At 40.5% G+C, this 25,438-nt stretch overlaps 1 protein-coding gene across 1 annotated transcript in view; it reads left to right on the top strand.

Annotated features, from left to right (window-relative positions):
• atrnl1a (attractin-like 1a) overlaps positions 1 to 25,015 on the top strand; it is a 274,652-nt gene extending 249,637 nt beyond the window's left edge. The window contains exons 29-30 of the mRNA XM_077237252.1: positions 8,093 to 8,201; positions 21,898 to 25,015. Coding sequence (XP_077093367.1) covers positions 8,093 to 8,201; positions 21,898 to 22,022 — 234 coding nt within the window. The 3' untranslated portion in view covers positions 22,023 to 25,015. The remainder of the gene's footprint in view (positions 1 to 8,092; positions 8,202 to 21,897) is intronic.
• Positions 25,016 to 25,438: the final 423 nt, after the last annotated feature.

The following is a 25,438-nucleotide window of genomic DNA, read 5'->3' as shown; positions in this document are numbered from 1 at the left end:
ACCCTCAGCCGTGACCTTCAGACCCCTCAGAACAACAGCCGTAAAGCTCTCACAGCCCTTTGTCTTCAATTCATTTACTTATAAATGTTGTTTATAAACGTTTGCATCCCTAATATTTGTTTTGGTGGCTAAATTAGTGTAATAATACACATACTGCAAATGAACCCATGTGGAGTTTTAGAAAAATACCTTAAGTGTTCTTTTCCACTAAGGTAACTTGCAAAAGTTAAAGTTAAAGCTGGCAGATTTCATGTCCTTGCTAAAGCCAATATTTATTTGGAAAGCTGTAATTGTCTGGATAAGAAAACATACAGAAGTAATTTGATTTGGGGGACTGGCATAGAAAATAGTTTGTTTGTTTTTTACTACATTTACACTAAACTTTTTAGTTCCAAATACGCTGTAGAGTGGTGGTGTTAAATATAACATTTTGAACCCATAATAGAGAAAAATATACACAATATATCGCCAAAAATATACAACTGACTGAAGCACAAAAGAATCCTGTCCCATGTTAAATTTCCTGTCATTCGATCACTTTTAAAGTGTATAACGCAGCTTCTATAATAAACAAACACCCAGCAGTGGGCCAACTGTATGCATTAATTTTTAAAGCTCTGCCCATTTTGTTCAGGCACCATAAACAGCCCTTAAAATGCAAATGAAGGAGAAAACCACTTCCACCACCTGCTGGTGCTTCTCTGTGTAGTTTAGGGATTGGACTGCCCTCATTTACACTCCATCAATCATAAGCCCTTATTTCACTATTAAATTTATGTCACCTAAACAGATGATGGTATTCCGACATGGTTTGGTTGTGGGCTTAAACAGAAATGAATTAGCCCCTTTGCCACGTCGCATAGTGGAAAAAAATCTTAGTTTTAAATTGTCATAGTTCATCATCTGTGACAGGTGAAAGAAAACAGATTGTTTTTGGTGACAGTGTCAGGAAAACGATACTCGGTTACTAACGTGACCTCGGTTCTCTCTAGAGAGGGAACGAGTATTGCGTAAGTTTAGCTTACGCTATGGGAAAGATTCATCTTCTCGAGATATTGAAGCCAAAAAAATATCCTTAATTTTGTATTCATTGTCAACGCAGTGCAGCAGCTAGCAGACCTAGAGCAGGCCATCTCCCGTGCTCATTGGCTGCCCTGCGGGCAACTGCTGCAGCCTACCAGTGAGCCCGGCGTGACGTCACACCCAATGAAGGGCGCCCGCGCCTTCATAGCGTCATAGCCCGCCAGAATGGGTGTGGCTTAGCGTATAAAAGTAGGGGCTGTAGGCTGAATTCCCTGGTTTTTCGTCGACTGAAGCGAAGTCGCTCGTGGCGCGAGCACGGCCGGTTACGCAATACTCGTTACCTCTCTAGAGAGAACCGAGGTTACGTTAGTAACCGAGTATCGTTCTCTTACGAGAGGTTCTCTCGTATTGCGTAAGTTTAGCCGTGCGCGCCAAGCATCCACCCTGAGACCCCGAACTTTAAGGGGAACCCCATAAGTGGAAAAAATAAGGTGGCCAGCCACGCGGGCCATCACTTGTACATAAGCACACATATGGAATACAGATCAGCGCGCCGGTCTGTATAGGTACATGGCACATACCCTACTAGTGCAGCTCAACCAGGAGAGCTGAGTCACGTGAGAGTGATCTGAGCAGGAAGATCTGGGCAGAATACACCTCTCCTTCAAACTGACAAAAGTTTAGCCTGCAAGGCAGGAACTTCTAGGTTATAAAACCTGACAAAGGTAGACGGAGAGCTCCAGGCCGCCGCTACTCATATGTCATGGATAGAAATCCCACTGGACCACGCCCACGATGAGGCCACGCCTCTTGTGGAATGAGCCCTGATGTCCAGAGGGCATTGCAGACCTTTTGACGCGTAAGCAGCTGCTATGGCGTCCACTATCCATCTGGACAGGCTCTATTTCGAGGAGGCGAGACCCTTGGTGCGCCCACCAAACGAAACAAAAAGCTGTTCTGAACGCCTGAAGGAGGTGGAGCGCGTAATGTAAAATCTCAGCGCCCTGACAGGGCAGAGGAGATTCACCTCACCTTCGCTGTCAGATGCTGGCAGAGCTGACAGCGAAATAACTTGCGCTCTGAATGGAGTGCCCATCACTTTAGGAACATAGCCATGTCTAGGTCTGAGGATGACTTCAGAGTCATTCGGCCCGAACTCAAGACACGACGCGCTGACAGACAGCGCATGCAGGTCCCCCACACGTTTTACTGACGACAGTGCAGTCAGTCTAGTGGTTCAAATGGAAAGGCTTTCAGGGCCCCGAGGACCAATGAAAGATCCCACATAGGAACCGACGGGGGGCGCGGAAGGTTCATCCTTCTAGCTCCTCTAAGGAAGCGGATTACCAACTCATGTCTTCCCAGTGACTGGCCGTGCGTCGATTCTGCGAACGCTGCCACGGCCGCCACGTATACTTTAAGCATGGATGGGGACCTCCCCTTATCCAACAGCTCTTGTAGGAAGGTGAGCGGATGCGCCATCCCGCATGTCCGTGGGTCCAGACCTCTGTCGGTGCACAATCCGGAGAACACCGACCATTTAGACGGTTAGAGCCTTCTCGTGGAAGGAGCTCTAGACTGCGTGATGGTGTTCATCACTCCTTCTGGCAGGGCAACGAGAACCCGTTGATCAACCATGCGTGCCGAGACCAGCGCTCTGGATGGGGATGCCAGATCGCGCCGCGAGCCTGAGAGAGGAGATCTGCCCTCACCGGAATCGGGCACGGAGCTGTAAGTGCTGCCGTGCTAGTTCCGGGAAACAAATCTGATTCTCCCAACGCGGGGCTATGAGGAGCACCGAGTTGCGCGTTTCCCTGATTCTCTTGATCACCTGTGGTAACAGAGAGAGACCGGAGGGAAAGCATCTAGCGGGACGCTGGGCCACACCTGGGCCAACGCGTCCTCGTCCTTCGAGAAGGACGTCGGGCATTGAGCGTTCTCTTTTGACGCAAATAGGTCGACAGTTTGTCTGGGCCGTCTTTCAAATGGCCAGGCACATGCGCCGCCCTCAGCGAACGCAGGTGCATCTGAGACCAAATAAGGAGGCGTTCCGTCAGATTGCAGAGATTTCTGGATCTGACACCGCCCTGACGGTTTACATAGGATACCACAGACATGTTGTCCGAGCGGACAAGAACATGTTGGTCCTGTATGAACGGGAGGAAGCGCTTCAGCGCGTTCTCGACCACCATCATTTCCAGACAGTTTATGTGAAAACACTTCTCTTGGTCTGACCACTGGCCGAAGACCGGTCTGCCCTCGAACAGCGCGCCCCGACCCGAGTTGGACGCGTCTGTCGAAATGACTTTCCGATGAGATATGGTTCCCATCATCACTCCCTGCTGGTACCAGTCGGCTACTAACCAGGGCTGCAGAGCCGCTATGCGGGTCTGAGACACTCTGATTTTCTGGCCAGCAGAAACCCAGGCTCGGCGGGACGCACGAGCATTCAACCAGCGTTGGAGCGGGCGCATGCGCAATAGGCCCAGCTGAAGCACCGCTGCAGCTGATGCCAAACAGCCCAAATGTTTTCAAAGGGAGAAAGCTGCCCTTCTGGAAAGATGCTGCTAGGTGGCGAACACGGATAGCAGTTCTGTCTGTGACTGTGCCAATATCAGCCAATCGTCCAGATAGTTAATTATTCGCAGCCCCTGACTTCTCAGGGGGGCGAGCGCCGCATCAATGCACTTCGTACATGTACGGGTTGCTAGGGACAGGCCGAACGGCAGGACGGTGTATTGATATACCTGACCGTCGAAGGCGAATCTCAAAAATTGCCTGTGACGGGGTATTATCTGAATCTGAAAATAGGCATCCTTTAGATCTAGAGAAATAAACCAGTCACTCGGGTGAACGTGCGCGAGGATTTTCCTGGTCGTAAGCATTCGTAAGTCTTTTCACAAGCATTTTGTTCAAATGTCTCTGATCTAGGATCGGTCTGAAAGCTCCGTCCTTCGTGGGTACGAGAAAATATCGGCTGTAAAAACCTGACTCGCTCAGAGAAGTCGGTACCTTTTCTATAGCCCCTTTGCACAGCAGCTTTGCTATTTCTGCGTGAAGTAGGTGTGCTACTTCCGCATTCACTATCGTCGCGGTCCGGACTTGAAAGCGCGGGGGACGGCAAATGAATTGAAGTGTATAGCCCTGCTTTATTGTGCTCAGCACCCATTCTGAAATCCCTGGGATAGTTTCCCACGCAGCTATGTGAGCCGCTAGGGGGCGAATGGCCTCCGGGTTCAGATCGGCGTCATTTGCGGGCTTGTGAAACTGAACCGGAGCCGAAAGCGTGGCGCGCACGCTCTTGGTTCTGGGCAATGGCTACTCGCTGAAAGCCGAGATTTATGTGAGATGTCCCAATCATAAGGGATGGGGAACATTTTTTTCACTTTTTGACGCGCGAGCAGCGCTCCGGGCGGAAAAGCTTCCTGTAAGTGTGAGCGCGAGTGCGCGGGCTCGAGACTTACAAGTGTATTTGATGCCCCGATCATAATGGATGGGGAGCGTCTTATTAATGCCCTGCGTTTTGTGATATCACTTAAACGCGCAGGCGGGGCCCGGGGGGAGGTTTGTGTTAGCAAGCGAGAACGCTCTCTGGCGGGCACGATACTTACATTCATAACCTGCTTTTTTGATCGTGTAACAGAGCGGGCAGATAGTGGGCACAGACCTGTGGACACATTTCTTATATTCAACACTCAAGCGGCTTTTCTGCACTTTATGAGAGTGTGCTCTGTGAGTGACACGCGATTCGAAGTGTTTGTGTGTAGGGGTTAACACTGGGGCGTGGGCACTTTCACTACACTTAAAACACAGACGGCGTGAGCCAGACCAGACATTATACTCTTTTGAGATTTCTCTGGGTCGCCGTGAAAACGGCGTTTGTGTGCAGGCGAGAGGGTGAACAAACCGGCTCGTTGGCTGCTAAATGAACCACTGCAGTAGCCTGTTTGAAGGGGACTGACAGGGAAATAAACTTTGACGGCGGTCCGGCCGCAGCGGGACACGCGCGTCTTTTCGGAGGCGATGTGTCTGTTAGTAAGCGTGAGCGCTCGTGAGCGGGTACGTAACTTCCATTCTTAACCTGACATGTATGAGGCTGTTCTGGCCGTGAGACAGAGCGGGCAGAAAATAGGCGTGAGCACAGAGCACAGCTTTTTGAGAGTGGGCTCTGTGGGAGACACGGGGGGTATCGTGTTTGTGTGTAAGGGTGAACACCGAGATGTGGGCACCTTTTCTATACTCAAGACACCAACGGCGTGAGCCGGATAACCAGACATTATACTCACTTGAGATTTCTCTGGGTCTCCGCGAGAACGGCGGATGTGTGCAGGCGAGCGGGTTGCATTACTGGCTCGTTGGCTAAATACACCACTGCAGTAGCCTTATCTAAGGGGACTGACAGGGCGAGACATTTCGACGGCAGCGCGCAAGCCCGTCCGGGTCATGCAGAGAGCTCGAGAGGGCTCTGCATGAGGCGCGAACGGTGACACGAGGGCGGGGTAGCTCTCTTGTAACGTAAAGAGAGCTAGCCGCGTGCTAGTTGGTCGAGCAGAACTGGGAACAGTGTTTGTATGAGGGCGTGCGCACAAGTAGTGGGCACGGGGGACCTACATGTGACGCAGATGATGCCCGTCCGGGTCATGCAGAGAGCTCGAGAGGGCATCATGCAGATTCAGCCTACCGCCCTTACTTTCATACGCTAAGCCACGCCCATTCTGGCGGGCTATGACGCTATGAAGGCGCGGGCGCCCTTCATTGGGCGTCACGTCACGCCGGGCTCACTGGTAGGCTGCAGCAGTTGCCCGCAGGGCAGCCAGTGAGCACACGAGATCGCCTGCTCTAGGTCTGCTAGCTGCTGCACTGCGTTGACAATGAATACAAAATTAAGGAAAATTTTTTGGCTTCAATATCTCGAGAAGATGAATCTTTCCCGTAGCGTAAGCTAAACTTACGCAATACGAGAGAACCTCTTGTAAGAGAACTATAAATGTGTCGTGCCATCAACCACATACTGCTTTGAAAACACAATTATTGTTTATTGACCATCATACAGCCACCATCTAATAGTCTTGGGGTTTTAAGAAGAAATAAGAGGGTCTTCTCATTCGGTTTGACTACTGTTATAACAAATCGGTCATCCTCGATTATCCTGTCTCTTGAAATTAGACAATGATGCCGAGATGCTCATTCTGAGTTTATTTTTATATGTTTGTGAAGATACAGCATCTTGTTATAAATATTTTGCAGTCATATTAAAAAAAAAATTATTGTTTAGCCATCAAGCCCATGTCATCTGCCTCACCACATGCATTCTAAACAGTGTTGTATTTGGTAAATGAGTTTTAAGACATTGGGCCCTATTTTAACTATCTGAAACGCAAGTGTCAAAGCTCAAAGCGCAAGTAACTTTGTGGGTGGATCCCGGCGCTGTTGCTATTTTCGCGGCGGGATAAATGCCCCTTGCGCCTTGCGCAAATCTAAAAGGGGTTGGTCTGAAGTAGCTTCATTATTCATAGGTGTGGTTTGGGCGTAACGGGAAACAAACCAATAAGAGCTTTATATCACATTCCCTTTAAGAGCATGATGAATGAGGTGCGCTTGTTCCATGGCGCAATACTATTATAACGGCGCATTTACCAGGCGCGCTTCTGAATCGGTTCACAGCCGAGGAGATCGATGTTCTCGTCAGGGCCGTAAAAGAAAGAGAAGTGACATTGGGGTTGGGACAAACCCACCCAAATTAGCTTCGGTTAAACATGCATACAATAATTTGGGTAAATGTGTAAGCTTTATACCTATTTTCCCCATCGTCATGGACACAACAATGATTTCCCTCGTGTTTTAATATTTTTCCTTATAATAATGTATCATTTGCAAAAAGTTAAATGCATCTATGTAGATGAGAGAATCATCTACAGTGTATGCGCGTTGTTCACACTCTGTATTATGGCCAAGCATGCGCGCTTAAAATAGCATCTGAATGTACGCGCAACGCGCCATTGACTTTAGACAAGTTTTTTTCTGGTCAGTGGCGCAATTGTTTTATAGAACAGCAAAATAGCATGAGGGAAAGTTTGCGCCGGAACACGCCTCCTCTTTGCGCTGAACCGCCCCGGGGAGCGCAAGTGTATTTCTTAGTTAACCGACGTGTGTCTGTGGAGGGAAGAGTCCGCTTTGCGCAGGTGCAAAATAGGAATGATACATGCGTCAGTGTACAAAGTCATATGCGCCAGGTGCAAGATAGGGCAAAAAAATAGGCACTTTAAGAGATGCTACATCAATTTGAGATCAAACTTTGGCCACCAAGTTTTACATCAGACTATTACTGATGGCAATTTCATTCAGTGGCATTTTGTTCTTGTGAATTGCAGTTCATGGCCTGTTCTTTCAGGTGTTTTTATAGAAGGATTGTGAAATGGTGAAAAGAGCTAGACCATTTACTGATACTTCTTTACTTTTTAAAACCGAAAGCTATTAAGGAAAACCTGCGGTACATCTTTGAACGAAACACTTTTGCCTTTTTGAAGAAAATGCTGGAAAGGCTTGACTCAAGCATAAAATGGGTTGGTCTGAAGTACCTATATTACTCATAGTTGTGGTTTGGGCGTAACGTGAAATAAGCCAATCAGAGCTTCATCTCACATTCCGTTTAAAAGCAGGCACGCTTGTTTCATGGCGGATTGCTATTATTATGGCGGATTTGCGCGTTGTGCACGCTACATTATGGCCAAGCATGCGCCCTTAAAATAGCATCTGAATAACGCGCCACTGACTTTAGACAAGGTTTTTCCTGGTCTGTGGCGGAATTGTTTTCTGAAACTGTAAATAGCACCAGGGAACATTTGCGCCGAAACACCCTCCTCTTTTCGCTGAACCGCCCCCAGGAGCGCAAGTTCATTTCCTAATTTAACGACTTGCGTCTGTTGAGGGAAAAGTCCGCTGTGCATCGGGTGCAATATAGGAATGATACATGTGTCGGTGTACAAAGTCAATTGCGCTGGGTGCAAGATAGGGCTTTATATCTGTCTTACAGTAAGTTGATCACTCATCTTTTCTTTTTTTTTCTCAGGCTGGTCCCATTGCTGTGGAGGCATGTTCTGGGAATTGTGCTGCTGTGCAAACATTGCTGATGAGTCTTCCACGGGCATCTTCTGGAGTGCCTCCCCCCGGCCAGTATGGTGAGAATTCGACATTCAACATTCATTTAACATCTTAGCTTTGCTGTAGATGAAGTTGCAATAAATCTTCCACATGCAACTTTAACATGCAGTTGTTATTTATTAATAATTTAGATTTGGTAGGTTTGTTTACATTAATTTCTCCAGAGCAAAAATCTCTAAACCCTATAAAAACTTTCATATGCATTGGCCGTTAATCAAACCCTGGCAGAGGAATGTGGACGGAGTTTCAGCTTAGCAAGCAATTACTTGTTAATATTTTTGATTTGGTAAGTGTATTTTCATATTTATATACTTATTTTTAGCGATAGCAAAAATCTCTAAAGCACGGTTAAAAGAAAATTATATTTGCATTTGCCGGGAATCGAACCCTGGCCATTCTGAACCACCAATGCAAATGAATGAGAAATGTGGGCGGAGTTTCAGCTTTAAATCTTTATATATATATATATATATATATATATATATATATATATATATATATATATATATTTATATACTAGATTAAAAAGTAAATAAAATAATAGTAATAATAGAAAACATTAATTGTAAGATGCTCTGAGCAGCCAGATGGTGTATTTATGACATCTTCCAGCAGGCACTAATGAGGCGAGCCAGCCAAACAAACACTGACCCTTTAGATTCTGGCTGTGTACATCTCATATTTTTCTCCTCCTGTCCTTTCTCTTTTTTTATCCTCATTTAACCAGCCAAACACTGACCCTTTGGGTTATGGCTGTCTACATCTCATATTTTTCTCCTCCTGTCCTTTTTCTTGTTCATTCTCATTAATTGATTTTCTTATTGTCTCTGTGGTGTGGTTGTGCTCATCATGTAACCGTGATGAATGAGCTGCTGTAAATGGTGCTGTTGCAGGAAATAGCAGTTCAGAGACACACAACACTTGCGGCACTCTGCAATCCAGCAACATCCTCTGACTGCAATATGACACCGACACCACTGCACCTCAGTAAAAGACAGAAAAAAAGAAAGATAAAGTATGGGAGGGGTGGGAAAAAAGGAGAAAGAGAGGAATAAAGGATTTAAGATGAGGTGAGAACAAGAGATAAAATGCATGTTGGGAGTCCAATAGTGCTGACTGATCAGAGGAATAAATCTGACAGGGATAATGTTATCCCCGAGGAAAATCAAATCCAAATACTCCAACACACTCAGTAAATGTACGCCTTTATCCCTTAAGCACAGCCCCCTTATTCCAGCACAGTAACTCACGCTCGGTCTATGAGGGCCTAATACCTGCTCTTTGAATTAATGAACACTGGCACATGTGAATCTGTAGGCTCCTGCGCTGCTGCTTGTGATAAAGACTGAAAAGGCGTATTTGGCCTCAAGGCATATGACAGGTTTTTGGAGATGGTTTTGGTGAGACGCTGGATGCCTTTGTATTTCACAGACACATATAGCAAGAGTGAATCATAAAATATGCAACAACACTTCACCTTGAATTACACTAAAATGTAGACTGATTCGGCCTGCAGCGTGTGGTAATGCCACTCTTAGATAATGGAGAACATGTAAACAAGCCTTAGATCAAAAGAGTTCAATATTTTATCAGTGTTAAGGCAGAATTGTGGTTGCCTGAAGGTCTACTGAAGTATTATTTTCTTAAAGAGGAAGTGTGACGTTGCTGCACCACCCTACAGAATTGGAAAATAATGACTGATGAAAACAATGATTGAAAAAGTTTCAAACATTCCCATTTGTGTGGACTGTGTGGATGCAGCCCAAATAGTAACCATACATGTCATTTGTACCTAAGATTTGTTGCACTAATTGGTGGTCTAAGAGGTGGCAACACTCAAAGTTAGCCTGTTGCATATATGAACTACTCAAAAATGGAAAATGGACATAAAAACATCAGAACATTGAGCTGAATTGACTAAAAAGGGTTTCTGAGGAGGAAGGTGCCTCAGACATGAGTATGAATGGCAGGTGAAAAAAAACATATCAGATTCCCATTCCATTTGGCACTGCTAGTGGTGCAAAAAATTATATGCTTCTCCTTTAGCATAAAAAAGAAGGGCTGTCTTACTTGTCAACGCAAAGTGAGGAGATTGCTGTGTTTCAATACAAAATTAATGTGTGTATATTTAACATCAGTTATATATATATATATATATATATATATATATATATATATATATATATATATATATATATATACATATATCTATATATATATATATATATATATATATATATATATATATATATATATATATATATATATATATAAAATATCAGTTAGGGTGATATCAGGTAAAATGGGCCATCAGGTAAAATGGGCCATTTAAGGTTTGGGGGTCCCAGCTCCTTTGGAATTTAGAGCCAATGACTGCAAAGGATTTCAAACTGTTGTCATAACTGTGACAAGTAACAGGTGATTTGATTAGTTTATGGTTGATATGGTGGGCGGGGGAATCATTCAAATCAATACTACACCAGAAAGCTGCATGGTAAGTAGCCTGGCATACCAAATCTAACTTAACTATTATAAGGATGATAAATCTATAAAAAAACAAACATGCACATAAAAAATATGCATAATATCTGTCTTGATGGCATCAATCAGAAATAATGTTGTTAGTTTGGCATATGAACATATTTTTCTTGGTCGCCCAATTTACCTTAACCCACTAAGGTAAAATGGACCACATGGTTTCAGCTAAAATGGGCCATCATGTGTGTGCGTGCCTGCGTGCGTGCGTGCGTGCGTGCGTGCGTGCATGAGCGTGTGTGTGTGTGTCCGTGTTTATATTACATTGCGGGGACCAAATGCCCCCGCAAGGATAGTAAAACCTGAGATCACCTACATTGTGTGGAGCAGCCAGCAGTCCCCACGAGGGAAATGGTTTAATAAATATACTAAACTTTGAATTTTGAAAAATGTAAAAATGCATAAAGTATTCTGTGATGGGCGGGTTTAGGGGCAGGATTAGTGTAAGGAAAAGTGTTCACCCCTTTTTTGCCAACTAATTTTGTCAGATAAATACCTTAACCAAGTCTTTTGTTCTTCCCTGATATTTAAATATAAGTGTGTGTGTGTGTGTGTGTGTGTGTGTGTGTGTGTGTGTGTGTGTGTGTGTGTGTGTGTGTGTGTGTGTGTGTGTGTGTGTGTGTGTGTGTGTGTGTGTGTGTGTGTGTGTGTGTGTGTGTGTACTGGCAATCCATTTCTTCTCAAGTGTGATACTTCTTAAAAGTTGCAGATGAAGGGTGAAGTAAGGAGAGATGTCAAAATAGAAGGCATTTTGTGTGAAAAGTTGTCTTAGTTTATTCTTTTGCTTTCATCTGAAAAGCACTGAAGGAAAGAACAGGGTTGGGTCATGCTAGATCAAATCTGAACTGAGGAGTTCAAACAATTTGTCTCTTGGGAACATTCCAAAAAAGCCAGCTTGACTGTTTTTGGTAAATATATTTTTGGTATGTAAAAATGCAGAAAGTTTTCTGTGAAAGGGTTAGGGGATAGAATATATACAGTTTGTACAGTATAACAGTTTAAAGTGTGTGTGCGTGCGTGCGCTTGTGTGTGTGTTTTAAAATCTGAGACACTATAAAGAGAGGACACTCTGTAAGACACTCCCCTTTCGTCTCTGTTTCTTTCTCAACAAAGGCAATATCTCAGACAGCAGGTGTGCATAAAGATTCAAAGAGAATAGCCAAAAAGTCAGTATACTTGACTTGAACAGACGGTTGCATGGATGTCATATTGCTTTTGAGCCATGGAGTGATATTTCTTTTCTTTCATCATTTGCACTGTCAGCGTCTCTTCACAGGTCGCTTTGGGTCTTTAATTCTCACTAATTCTCTTTAAAACTCAATTCAAATTATGGATTGAAATCAAAATTACATCTTATTCACAACCCATTTTACTTCTGTTGTGTGACATATTTCCAAGTCAAACTTGATTTTATCCTGCAGGGTTTGAGTTTGCTGAAACAATACCTAAAGAGCTATTTGGCTGTTTAACATTATCTATACTACCATTTAAAAGTTTGGGGGCAGAGAAAGATTTTTGTATTATTATTTGTTTAAAAACTATTCAGCAAGGATTAATTAAATTGATCAAAAGTGACAGTACACATTTATAATGTTACAAAATATTTGAATTTCAAATAAATGCTGTTATTTTGTAACTTTCTATCAAAGAATCCTGAAAAAAATAGCATGGTTTTCACAAATTATAATAAGCAATACAACTTTTTTCAACATTCATACTAATATTTTTTTCTTGAGCACCAAATCTGTTTCTACTGTATGTTTGATCAAATAAATAAAGCCTTGCTTAGCTTAAGAGAGTATTTTCAAAAATATTAAAAAGTTCTACCGGCCCCAAACTTTTGAACAGTAGTATGACATCAGCCGAAAAGAAAAGTCATTTCAGAAGAGGAGCTACTATATTCTAATTTAAGATATCGAAAGACAATTTTTTGTTTTTATTTGGAATAACATGCAGATATGACGCGCCATGTCTTTTTTCAGTTACAAGCACACGCTGATTATGTACAATCTATAACTTCTGTTTCCCTACATTATAGCCCTCATGAGCACACACACATACACACTTACACAGGTGAATATAGCTAGTCTCACACTGTGAGTCAGGTGGAAACAGCAGAGCAGAACATCTGTTTGTAAGATAACAGATTGTTTCTCCTGCCAGTACAACCTCAGCTCTCAGACAACATGTCAGCAGAGCACTTGCAAAACACAATCCCAGTTTTCATCCATCTCATCTGCTTATTCTGATGAAGAGGTTCACCGCCAGTCACTGGAGCGATGTGTGGTGAACAGGTAGAAGTAATAAGCACTGAAAGTCATTCCAGTCCATCCACATTCATTTTTACAGCTAACATTTCTGTCAAACATAGATCTAAGCCACATCAGAGCACAATAAGCATGGCAGGGTTCGTACCAGGTGCTTAAAGTGCTTGAAGTACTTGAATTTGACTTTTTGAAAATTAAGTCCTGGAAAACCCTTGAAAACAGCCATATTTTTGAAGAGGTACTTGAAAAGTGTTGAATTATTAAAAATTGGGATGCACCGAGCTCATGTACTCGTAAAAATGCTCCGATACCGACAACAACCGATAGGCCTATACCAGGCAGCGTGTGTATAGTAACGTGGTGCGCGAGCTGATCAGAGAAAACCGCGCTGTGGATTGAGCGCGTAGCGGCACAGACACACGAGCTGGTAGAGCATATCCCTTTAAACAGACATCACTGGAAGGTTTGTAGTTCAGTCGGATGTCAATATCAAAGAAAATAAAACGAGGCATGTAGCTTATTATTTACGTAAACTGACGAGAGCGAGCGCGCAGTTCTGTTGAATGCTCTTGATTGCTGATCGTTCACTCAGCACAAGTTATTTGGATGAAAATGTAAGTAAAGTAAAACATGAACTGTTACCTGATTTATGTATAAGGAGTGATTCCCTACATTATTACTGGACGTTTGCAGTCAAGAAGTTCCATGAACGCAAACATCAGCGCGCGCCCAGCAAACCAGCATCTCCGCGCGAGAATACTGAGTTAAATTGTCTTTCACGTCTTGCGTTTATACGGACGATCTCACACAAAACTATGTAAAAACACCCATCTTGGCGAGTAACCTAGTAAACAAAGTCAGTTATATCTCAATTGAACCATGTTCAAATGGGGTCCGTGCGTTCGGTCAGCAGTTTAACTAACCCACTGCTGTTTTAATGTTAATCAAACAATGGACAAATAAATTACAAACTAATCTTGACTAAATAGGCTACCCTTTTCAACTTTACAAAAATATCCATCTATATTTAATTTATCCAGTAATGAATATGCATTTTTTCACATTTGATTACTTTATTCAAATTTCTATAGGCCTACCTGTTAGATCTACCCAAAAAACTCTAAAAACACTGTTTATTTCATTTGTAGCCTTTCTTTGTTCTATTGTATTTATTTGTAAGTTGATTATTCATTCTTATTTTGTTTCTGGCTGCTTACCTTTAATAATGTTTTAAATTCACATTAATTAGGCTGGCAGTTTTTGTTGTATCAAAATTGGATTAAATAATTGATATTTCACTGGTGTCTGAACATTTGTACCACTGACCCAATCCTCAGCACTGACCCTTCTGGAGCTGCTCTAGTCTAAATATGTGCTGTGCATTCAATGAAAGATAAAATATGATAGAGCAATAGAATGTACAGTAACAGAAGCTCAAACAATGCATTTTAGCAGCCTTAATTAAGCATGAAAATAATTGAAAGAAATATATATTTGATGAACAAATTAAGCCAACTAATATGATTTATATTATTTTGGTTTATCTAGTAATACATTTAAAAATTACAAATGCAGTGAAAATTCAGGGATCGGTTACTGTATCGGTATCTTGTTCTGCAAAAAGTGGTATCGGTGCATCCCTAATTTCAAAATATTGTGATTTTTTGTTGTTGTTGTTGTTGAAAACATACAATTGTTTCACGCTAAATCAACACTGCAGCCCGTCTGAGATATAGAGCTATTTCTCATGGCTATGAGCATGATATTAAGTATGAGAAGTATATAATACAACTTTCATTCTTCAGGTCAATCATATATATTAATGGGGGGAAATATCAGTTTCAATATCCTTTCAATGGTTAAGGGGATTTCCCATGCTGGACAGTGCTGGTCAATGGATTGACCTCTATGAAGTGAAACATCAGATACCATATATATATTTAATTTGAGTAAAAAAATAAAATAAAAAATAATAAAGATACTGTTTGATAAGTGCCGATTGGAGTCCTTGAAATCCAAAAAAGTAGTGCTTGAAAAGTCCTTGAAAGTCCTGGAATTTCATTTGACAGAGTCTGTACGAACCCTGGCATGGGATAATGAGCAGTCTTCTGGCCATTATGGCAAAATAAACTCCAACAGGGTGATCGAGACCCTGATGTGAAACACCCTGAAGGGGTTTATTTTATAATAATGACCGGTTGATTATACATTATTGCATTTCCATGGCTACTTATCAAATAAATACATGTACCTTCAAAATGTATTAGAGTAGAACTGGTTATGTATGAAGAAAGACAACATGAATAGTACAGGCACATATAAAAACTGTTTACTTTTAATCACTCTATTTTGTTTTTCTTTTTGACAGGCCATTCAGATGCTTTTTCTCTGAAAAAGGCTTTAGATTGCTTAGTTTCAATTGACAAAAATGTTTTGAGTGAATATTTTTTGGTTAATTGCATTACCTTTGACCCTTGACGACCATGGCATTGGCTGATGGGGCTATAGAGTATCCTACCAGTATGTTTTTTTCGTGTTTACGAGAAAGCCTGCAATGTCTCTATATTGCCTGTTTACCCTTTTAAAATGTCCATTTAGTGCATTTAAAGCACAGTCAGCACTGTGGGGAAGTCGCATAGGGAGTGTACGAGAGTGCAGTCTTTTGGTAGTTTTATAAGTGAGCAACAAAGCCAAATTGATTTTATTCTGACCTGCTTTATCTGCAGCTCCAATCTGTCGTGGCAGACTGACTTATTTATAACCCTTTCAACCAAATGCATTTCGGAGTACTTTAAAAAATATTACTTCTGGTATAATCATAATATTTATCATTTTACAAACAATAATAATATTACAGGTTATTTTGGTTCCATTCCATTACTATTGCCAACTTGAGATTATCAAGTATCTTTTTTTTTTTTGTTCTTCTGCTGTTGTAGAGAATTATTAGACTAAAATAATTGAAATAATAATGTGTAAAGTGATATGGAAAATTAATGTTGTCAAGACCTTGAACTACTTAATAGACATTATAAAAACATAACCAGCACCTTAGTACACCTGTCAGCCAATCAGAATCAAGCGTTCATCAGTGCCGCAGGACAAATCCATGTAAATATATTTGCAGGACTAATCTACAGTCTATTTTCCATGAAGCCTCTTTCTGAGACTGGTCCCTTTTGAGCATGCTGTTGACTATAAGTAACTTTGCATCAACTTATTCTAACCCTAACCCTACCAGTCTACTAATACTCTAATGAGAGTTAGTAGACATGTAGGTGCACTGTTACTTATAGTCAACAGAATGTGTTAAAGGGACCTTCAAATTAAAGTGAAACCAAAGTTATAGCCCAAGAGTACTGTGTTTGTTCTGCTGCTGCTGTAAACATATTATTAGCAATTATGTATTGTAATTAGTGGCATGACAGGTGTTTGGCTGCGCACATTTGAGTGCTCAAATATTGCTCTCAAGGTCACATTGCACACACACACACACCCATTTTTCTCTCTTGCTTTTTTCCCCAGCATGTTGTTTATGAGATGTAAAGTAGCTAATTGTGCAGCTTGTTAGCAAGGGCATGGAGGAGCAGACCTTTCTAATCTATTTGTTCGTTGTGTTCTGTGTTTTCTGTCTCTCACTCATGCTTTTGTGTTGGGAGGAACACTATTGACCTTATCATGTCAGGTAACTGGACTGTGGTCAATGTGGCCAGTCAGCGGCCGACAGTGATAGCAGCACAAAGAGGAGGGTGGGCATTATTGACCCTGGGGAGGGCAAAAGGAGTTTTTTTGGCTGAGGAGGGTTTTGGGCTGAGGAGGGTTATCCTTTTTAGGGGAAAATAAAGCAGTTGTATGGGAAGCTACTTGGAAATTAACTTCACATGTTACCAGCTACTCATAATTTAAAAGCTAAAATATAGTACATTTAGGGAAAAAAAGTTTTTGCAAAGGAAAAATGGCTGCTGTGGTTGCCAGAATAATTATGTAAAAATACATTAAAAGGTAAACAACCTGTAAATATAACAATTTAAAACTGTGATTTACAAAAAACAAACAAACATGTATTTAACTGGTGAAATCAAACAGCCCTTTGGGCTGAATTAGCAAGGCCACACTGCAACTAAAATCTGTTTTGTAACTATAACATAGTATATCTTATAGTTGCAACCATAACAACACAGGGGATAAAGAGAAACCCCTATGATGAATCAAAGTTCATCACAAGTAGCTTTTCCACAAGCTAAGGTAAATAATAATATATAAAACGTGCACACAAGGTCAATCACACAAACATAAAACACCACAATAGTCACTACAATAATGCAATAAACATTAATTTAACAATATAAGATGTAACAAAACCCTGATAAAGAAAGAAAGAAAAATAATTATTCAAATGAAAACCATAACATGTGACGTGTTACACAGGGAATTCTGTCAATGTCATTTTTATGGCTTTTGACTGTAAATTATAAGATGATTTGTTCTTTTTTACTTCTAAAACCTGTACATTTAGCAGGTTTTTTTGTTTTGTTTTTTGTGTGTGTGTGTTTGTGTGTTTAAAATCACATGAAATGTAAGGTTAGATCTATAAGAGTTTTTCCCTGTATGTAGTAATGAAAGTTACTGTTAACCAATTAGCAGGTTTTTACTCTAGCATGTTTACCGTCTTTTAAAGGTAAAGTTACAATAATTTTCTACAGTGTAAAGTTCAACTATAGTTAACTAGTTATGGCTGGAATGCTCTGACTGTATGACTTTTGCCCAGATTTGCAGTCTGGACAAGACGACTTCAGTTGCTCAAAGATCCAGTCGGCAGATTTTGGGCAGTTAGATTTGACAGATTTCAAAGGAAATTGTATGTAGCCACAGATTTTTTAGCTTCAGACTATGAATCCAGCCAGTCGGAGGATATCAAATGTTTGATATTTTGAGCCAATTTTAGAACGCATATTGTAGTGTATAATTCGTTTTTTTCCCAGGTTGTCTTTCCCACCCAAGGACGCATCCAAATGCACTTTTATTTACAACTCAGAAAACAACACTAATAACAACAGCTGTCAGCTCCTGTACATGAATGTTTCTTTTAATCTAACACGCATTTACCAAGCAACAAGGCACTTGTTTCTGCGTTTGTTGTTTGACTTTAAAGTCTGTGTGATCAGTCGTTTTTGACCAGTTTTTCTGTAACCATATACAATGATAAACATAAAGCTATGGTAGGACTTCATAAAATATATGAAAAATTGCACAACAGTGGACTACTGGACTTATGGACTACTGTTATGTTGTTTTCATGTTTTTTGGCCTTTTAGGAGCTTAAAACCCCTTTGTCACTGTGATCTATCATATGGAAAGAACTACTGTATGGAAAAATACTATATAACATTCTCTCTTTGTTTTGAAACAACGTAAGGATGAATAAATAATTGGCATAACTGTCATTTATGAGTGAACTATCCATTTAATTGCTGTGGGCCTCATAGCGGATGGATCAAAACCTCTTTGGTCAGCAGAAAACTGAAAGGCGAGATCTGAAGGTCTGCTAATGTGGAAAGTGATATCAGCTAAACGCGAGCTTTATCATAGAAATGAGCAGTGACTATAATTATAAAATATGCCACGTATAGCTCAATCATTTCAGCTAAAGAATAAAGATAAATCATTATTATATCCCCCTCTCTTCACTTCTAGACCCCATTAGCATTGTTAGTCTCTGTCATCTGAGCTGCCAAGCCTGTGTTATATAATAAACACAAGTATCATAAACGCGGCGCACTGTAAGTGGCGCGACGGAAGTGTTTTTTGCTAGTTTCAGCCCGACGCAGTTATCATTTTCACGTCCTGCGCCACGTTATTTAAATAGCAAATGCATTTGCGCCCATGGGTGTGCTGGTCTGAAAACAAGGTGTGTTCAGGCGCATTGTTGGGGCGTTGCTATTTTGAGGCAGTTGAAATAGACTGTGCCATGGACCAACTGAAACCTGGTCTAAAGTCATTAGCGCAATATATTTTTTTGTTATTTAAAGAGCCCGTTAGTAATATGCGCCTATAGGCGGGTCCACAACGCGCATACACTACTTCTTACACACACAGGGCAGCATGTGGCAGCAGCACACAAACATGCCAAATAGTAAAAATAAAAGGATTACAATGTAAAAGATGATTATTGTGTACATAATGATATGGTGGAATCCGGCTTGTCCCGTAGATGGTCTGTTTGAGCTTTTTAACCTCGCGCACGAGCAGATCCGTTTCCTCTCTGGAGAAGCGTTCAGTCTTTCCGCTTGCAAATTCTACCATGTAAATAGCAATTCTGCCATGGCGCGAGTGCAACTGGCTTTTAAAGGGAATGGGAGATAAGACTCTGATTGGTTTATTGCATGTTACACCCAAAACACACCCATTACTCATTAAGAGAATAGGGACAACCCTTTTAGACCATGTGCCGGGCACGCAGACCATTTTTTCCCGTCGTCAAACTAGCAAAAGTGGACTCGGACACACCCTAAGTGCACTTGCGCCCTGCTCTTTAGATCATGCGCTTAGATAGGGCCCCAAGTGATTTCTTTATACTATCCTTAATCACATGGGTAACTTTGAAGTTAAGTGATGTTGTTGACCCCCACCACACCAGATCTCACGTCTTGACAATGGCCTGTGAATGACGGGTGAAGTCATTATGACTCAAGGAAATAGAAAGTCAGGTTGAGAGTGTATTCCCTCTCAGAATAACCTTGGCATCACACTGAGGCTGGAGTGTGGCTGATTGCTTGCGGAAAACACTCATCAGTTGGAAGAGTGACCTTGGTGTGGCATAATGACACTTTGTGAAGAGGCAGGTGGTGCGAAGAGGACTCGCTGCAGACAGCTGCTCGCTCGGCTCCCACCGAGACATTCTTCCGATTATCACTGGAAACTTGTCTCACGCGCATCGCTCACGCCGAACGCGAGAAGGCATTTAAGTTTCACGTGGACGAGACAACAGCGTTTCCAATAATGCAGTAGTTTTACAGTGTACATTTACAGTGATGTATGTCTCAGGTCAACAGAGTCTTTCTGATTACCTTTAATGGAGTTCTCGGATTCGCACATCCTGTCTCAAAGTGCCGAATTCATCGGGGTTAATCATGCGCACAGCTCACCTGCCAAAGATCACAATAATGAGTTTGATTTTCCATTAGTCGAGAGCACTTTAGCCTTCTCCTCATGCGCACCTGATTTGATTCAGCCTTGCAATTAATTCACTTGAGACGGACATCTCTCCTCAGCAGAAAACATTTTAGTTCTTCCGAAGATGTAGTCCTTTTGTTATGTACAGTGTGTGCTGTAAATAAATGCAGTTCGTTGAAATATTGGGTCAAGAGGGTGAATTTGAACTTTAATTTTTTGAAAACGTAATTGCAAGAAATCACACTTTCAATCATGCTTTAGTGGATTGAGAGTTTCATTGCTGCTCCTTCCACTAATAATAATGTTTATTTTGTTTGTTTGTTTGATTGATTCAGTCAATGTATTCTTTGTTTTGTTATTTTTATTTAATTTTTAATTCATTCAATATTTGTTCTCAAAGAGCCTCCACTCCTTTTTCAAGCTTCTGTTCTGAATGCTCATTGAATGATGATGTAGCATTATGAGTCTGATCAAACAATATCAGAGACACCACATGCTGTTCCACATGAGCTTTCAGACTTTTCTCTTAAATCTGACATGTAAAAACTGAAAAACACCCCTGCTCCAATTCTAATAATCTTAAGTTTAAGTATATTACTGTAATCAGGCTACAGTTACTTTTTTTATTTATACTATTTTATTGTTACATATTTTTAAGTAAATCAGGATTATTCAAGCACTTTTATGTAAAACTAACTCAAGTCTATCAAATTTTTGTTATGTGAAGATCACATTGTCTTCATTTATTTTTGCTACTTTTCAAATTCCTTTTATGTATAGATTTGGTGTTTTGCCATTGTCCCATAAACAGACTTTCAATCTTAAAACTACTAAAATCTATTATAAAGAATAAAAACAAACTTTGAAAAAAATATAAATCTGAATCGCAAACATCATGGGAAGCGCACTAGCCAGACAGGATTTAAACTTTGTCTGCTTTTTTTTATATACCAAGCACAATGTACTCGCCACTACTAATTTCTAACACACCCTCCTCATGTTCGGCGTGATTTTGCGGCTGTCAGAGCAGAACCCCTCAAATAAATCAGGACAGAAGTGGATAAAAGAGATGGATTAAAACACAGGTGTAAACGAGGATGTCTCCCTCCCTCTGATCGAAAAAAATGCAACGTAATACCAGGTGTGAACATGGCCTGAGATGTGAAGTGTGGAGAAAATATAGAAAAAAGTGTGAAAATATGATCAAATTGTCTGTATTTGTGATAAATATTTATTCATGATAAATGATAAATACATATAAAATGCTATGAAATGAGTCAATTCCAAAAAGTCATTTCCATAACCGTTGTTTTGACCGCAGAATGAGGAGATGGTTCTCACTGCGGAACATGAAATCCACGGGGAGGAGTCGGATCCAGATTACATACACCTAAACCTAGCCAACTCCGCCCCCTGATCCCTAAACACACCCCTAATCCCTAAACCCAACCCTAATCCTACCCATCTCCACCCCTTGGATCTTGATCCGACTCCTCCCCGTGGATCTCATGTACTGCATTGAGGTGCTACTGGGAATCAGTGGAAATAAGGAGAGCTTATTTTCTCAAATTCCTCATGGCCAAAAACGAAAAAGAACAAATAAGGATCTAAACTCTGCAGTGATGATTGTAAGATGATATTGACAGACACAGGTTTGATTGGTAAGCGTCGGTATGCTCTTATCAGGATGCTGCACTCTTCTTTGAAGCTCACTTCCATCTCCTCCTCCTCCCCACAGGCATTACCATTGCCAGTGCTCTTATTGATACGTCTCAGCAGAGGCCCGGCGACTTCAAAGACAAGGGCTTGAGTCTAAAGAGCCGCAAACAGCAGCACACGGTGCACCAGGGGACCTGCGTTTGAACCAGCCGACTGACCTCACAGGAACCTCCGGGACGCACTGATTCTGATCTCTTTTCTCCTCTCTCTCTCTCTCTCTCTCTCTCTCTCTCTCTCTCTGTCTCTCTCTCTCTCTCTCTCTCTCTCTCTCTCTCTCTCTCTCTCTCTCTCTCTCTCTCTCTCTCTCTCTCTCTCTCTCTCTCTCTCGTACCACTAGAAGGAGATGGTGTTGATGAGAGGGGAGCTCTTGAAGTGTAAATGACAAAGGAGGGTCGAGACGTTAGTAGTCCGTGTGTGGCTCCTCCTGAATTCCACGCTCCATAGTGGAGCTCGTATTCCCTCAGTATCGATTGAACCTCTGTAGAGGACATCTCCATTTTGATTGTGCCCACTGGGTTTCTGTTTTTCAACAGCTGCTTCTCAAAAGAGGTGTGAAACTCACTCTGACCCAAAATAGTAACAGGTTACAGACCAGAATTAAAGGTAATTCCGAGGTAAATATTAGAGGTAAACCTTTCTCTACTTTTAGGGTTTTGTCCCGTCATTTATTGAAATGTCTTTCGATGCCTCTTTGATACAGTAATTATCGTTAGCCGAGGACTGTATTTAATACATATACTGTAGTGCTTTGTAATAGTCTGGGTGGGTGAGCGGAAAGGCAGAACCTGATTTCACCATGTGCAACGTGTTCCTGAATCAACATCTTTGTTGATTCTGGAACAACATTCCAATCAACCAATCAGATTGGAGGGACAAGTTTAAGTTTATGTCAAGTTTAGGCTTACAACCAAGGTTAGTTGCTTCTGGGTAGGTTTAGGTTTAGGGGTAGGGATATGGTTAGCACAACATTTTCTAACAGGAATGTTGTTCCAGAAACAAAATGTGTTGAACGCGTCTAACTCTGCAGGACTTGTGTGTGGAAAGTTTAATTTTGTCTTGCAGAACTGACATTTGTATCTCCTAGTGGCCATACACTTAAATTCAAGAATGGAAAAGAGCACATACATTTAAAGCTAGTGTTTTTAGGCTTTTAGCCATATCATTTAGCTTTTAACTTGATTGTATACTAGTATGCTAAATAAAATTCACTTTTAAACAACATAGATTATTTGAGGTCAGTAAGCTTTGTTTTATGAAATTAATACCTTAGTTCAGCAAGGATGTATTCAATTATACAAAAACAAAATGACAGTAAAAACATTTATAATGTTACAAAACATTGCTAATTCAAATAAATGCTGTTCTTTTGAACTTTCTATTCAGATTCCTGAAAACAACTATTTTTCAACATTGATAATATTTTAAAAAAGAACAATTATTTTGAGTACCAATTTGGCACATTAGAATGATTTCTGAAGGATCATGTGACACTGAAGACGAGTAATGATGCTGAAAATTCTGCTTTGCCATCACAGAAATAAATTGCATTTTAAAATATATCAATATAGAAAACAGTTATTTTAAATTATAATAATATTTCACAATATTACTGTTTTTACTGTTTTTGATTAAATAAATAGTCTTAATGAGCATAAGAGATTTTCTTTCTAAAACAATAAAAAAAATCTTACCAACTTTGGAAAGATAGTGTACACATAAATTGTACAGTCTTTTTCTTTCTGAGAAAACAAAGCAAATATTTGTCCAATCAATCTTTCTAGAATTAAAAAGATTCTGATGCTCAAACACAACACATGATGTTTTAATGGCACTACAGGGAGAACGTGTACACTTTTTAGGAGTATTAACCTATACAAATAGCTTGTGCATGAGATAAAAGAAAGTGTTTTAATCATCAATTCCACAGGGTTTTTCAGCACTATGTGATTGCAGACAGATCTACCAAATGGTACTGTAGTTTTGTACTGTTAGTTGTCATAAAGTAGTGCTGCATTTATCAGACAGTGGTTGTTTTGAAACTTCTTATGATCAACAGATAATGCCAACAGAGAGTTAACAAGGTTACCCACAACTGAAGTGGACTTCAAATATTATTATGGTTCTGTGGCCAAAATCATTGGTTTCAGTATTGTTCAACATGCTAATAAAGCCAATAAATTGTTTGCCTGTATTTGAAACTCTTATTATGTATTGTCATAATGTTTTGAGTTGTTTGTCTCAGATAGTCAAGACATGTAAAAACTGTATAATTTCATGTCTTATTATGAAAATAGATTAATAGTTTTGTAATTAATAGATTAATAGATATTTTAGTTTTTAAAAACATTCTCACATGTCCTCTATAAATTGTTTTGATGTATTTCTCCATTGTTTTCACAACCAAAATGTGTTGCACTTAAATCCTTAATTTTATTGAATCCTTTATAATATATGTTTTTTTGTTTTGTTTTTGTCTAAAATGTCTTTAACGAAACCAGCCTAAACTAGTTTACCTAAAAAAAATTAAATTGTTCATCATTTACTCACCCTCATGTTGTTCCAAACCTGTATGTCATTCTTTATTCTTTTTTTGAACAATGTTGTTATCCAAACAGCTCTGGTTCCCATTGACTTCCATTGTATAGACAAAAAACGCTGAGACATTTTTCAAATTGTTGTCTTTTATGTTGACGATAGAATTGCAGTTTTTGGGAGAACACTGGAAACCTTGTATTCTTTCCAAAGAGACTTACTGATCATTTTTTGGTTATTCATTGTAATGTTGATTCAAATTCAAGCGCTTGTATATAAATGACTCCCGTCCAACTTAAATCTAACAAATGTTTCACTCATTGTGCTGTTGGCTCTTTTGCACTGTTAAAACATTCCATGCAGGTGCAATGTTACTGCACTGCAGAAACAATACCATTGTTTTGTCTCTCATGTCTCAAAGGCATTTGTTTTTGTTTATTTATTCTCATTTGCATACTTGAGTCATTACCTTTGTAAATTGTATAAATATTGAGGAGATTTCTGGTCTTACAGCGTTATGTAATAATTTACCTTATGCATATTCAAGTTTGAACAAATGAAGAGCACCCAAAGAAAGTTCATGCATAAATAAACATTTTGATAAATCTGTTGTATGCTTTAGTTTTCTTTCCGAAACTGTTCTCTCTAGGACTGAAGTAGTTTCAGCGTCACGCCCACAGACCGTCAGTCTAAAGGTCTGGCCATGCAAGACGTGGAGTTGAGTAACTTTAACGCAGTATTAGAAGTGAAGATCTGTGTAATGAGATACAGCGAGTGACTAGCTGGGTCTTGCAGGACAAGCCATGTGGGTTAAATGGCTTGTAGACTGTTGGCAGCGTTTACCAAGAATAAGACACAAAGATAATATCAATTTTGTTGTGTTTAAAGTTACCTACTTTCATGCTCAGATTGTCTACTGATGAATCCTCTATTAAATCTGTCTACAACCATCTATGTAGTTGACTCACCAAGTCATTTGAAATATGCTACCAACCCCAGATGAGATTGAAAAGCTGTTCAAATATTAC

The sequence above is a fragment of the Siphateles boraxobius genome, unplaced genomic scaffold, assembly GCF_051911475.1.
Source record: "Siphateles boraxobius isolate OS27281-9 unplaced genomic scaffold, OSU_SipBor_1 20, whole genome shotgun sequence".
NCBI lineage: Eukaryota > Metazoa > Chordata > Actinopteri > Cypriniformes > Leuciscidae > Siphateles > Siphateles boraxobius.
Note: the sequence above shows the minus strand (reverse complement) of the source record. Positions and strands in the feature narration are given on the sequence as shown.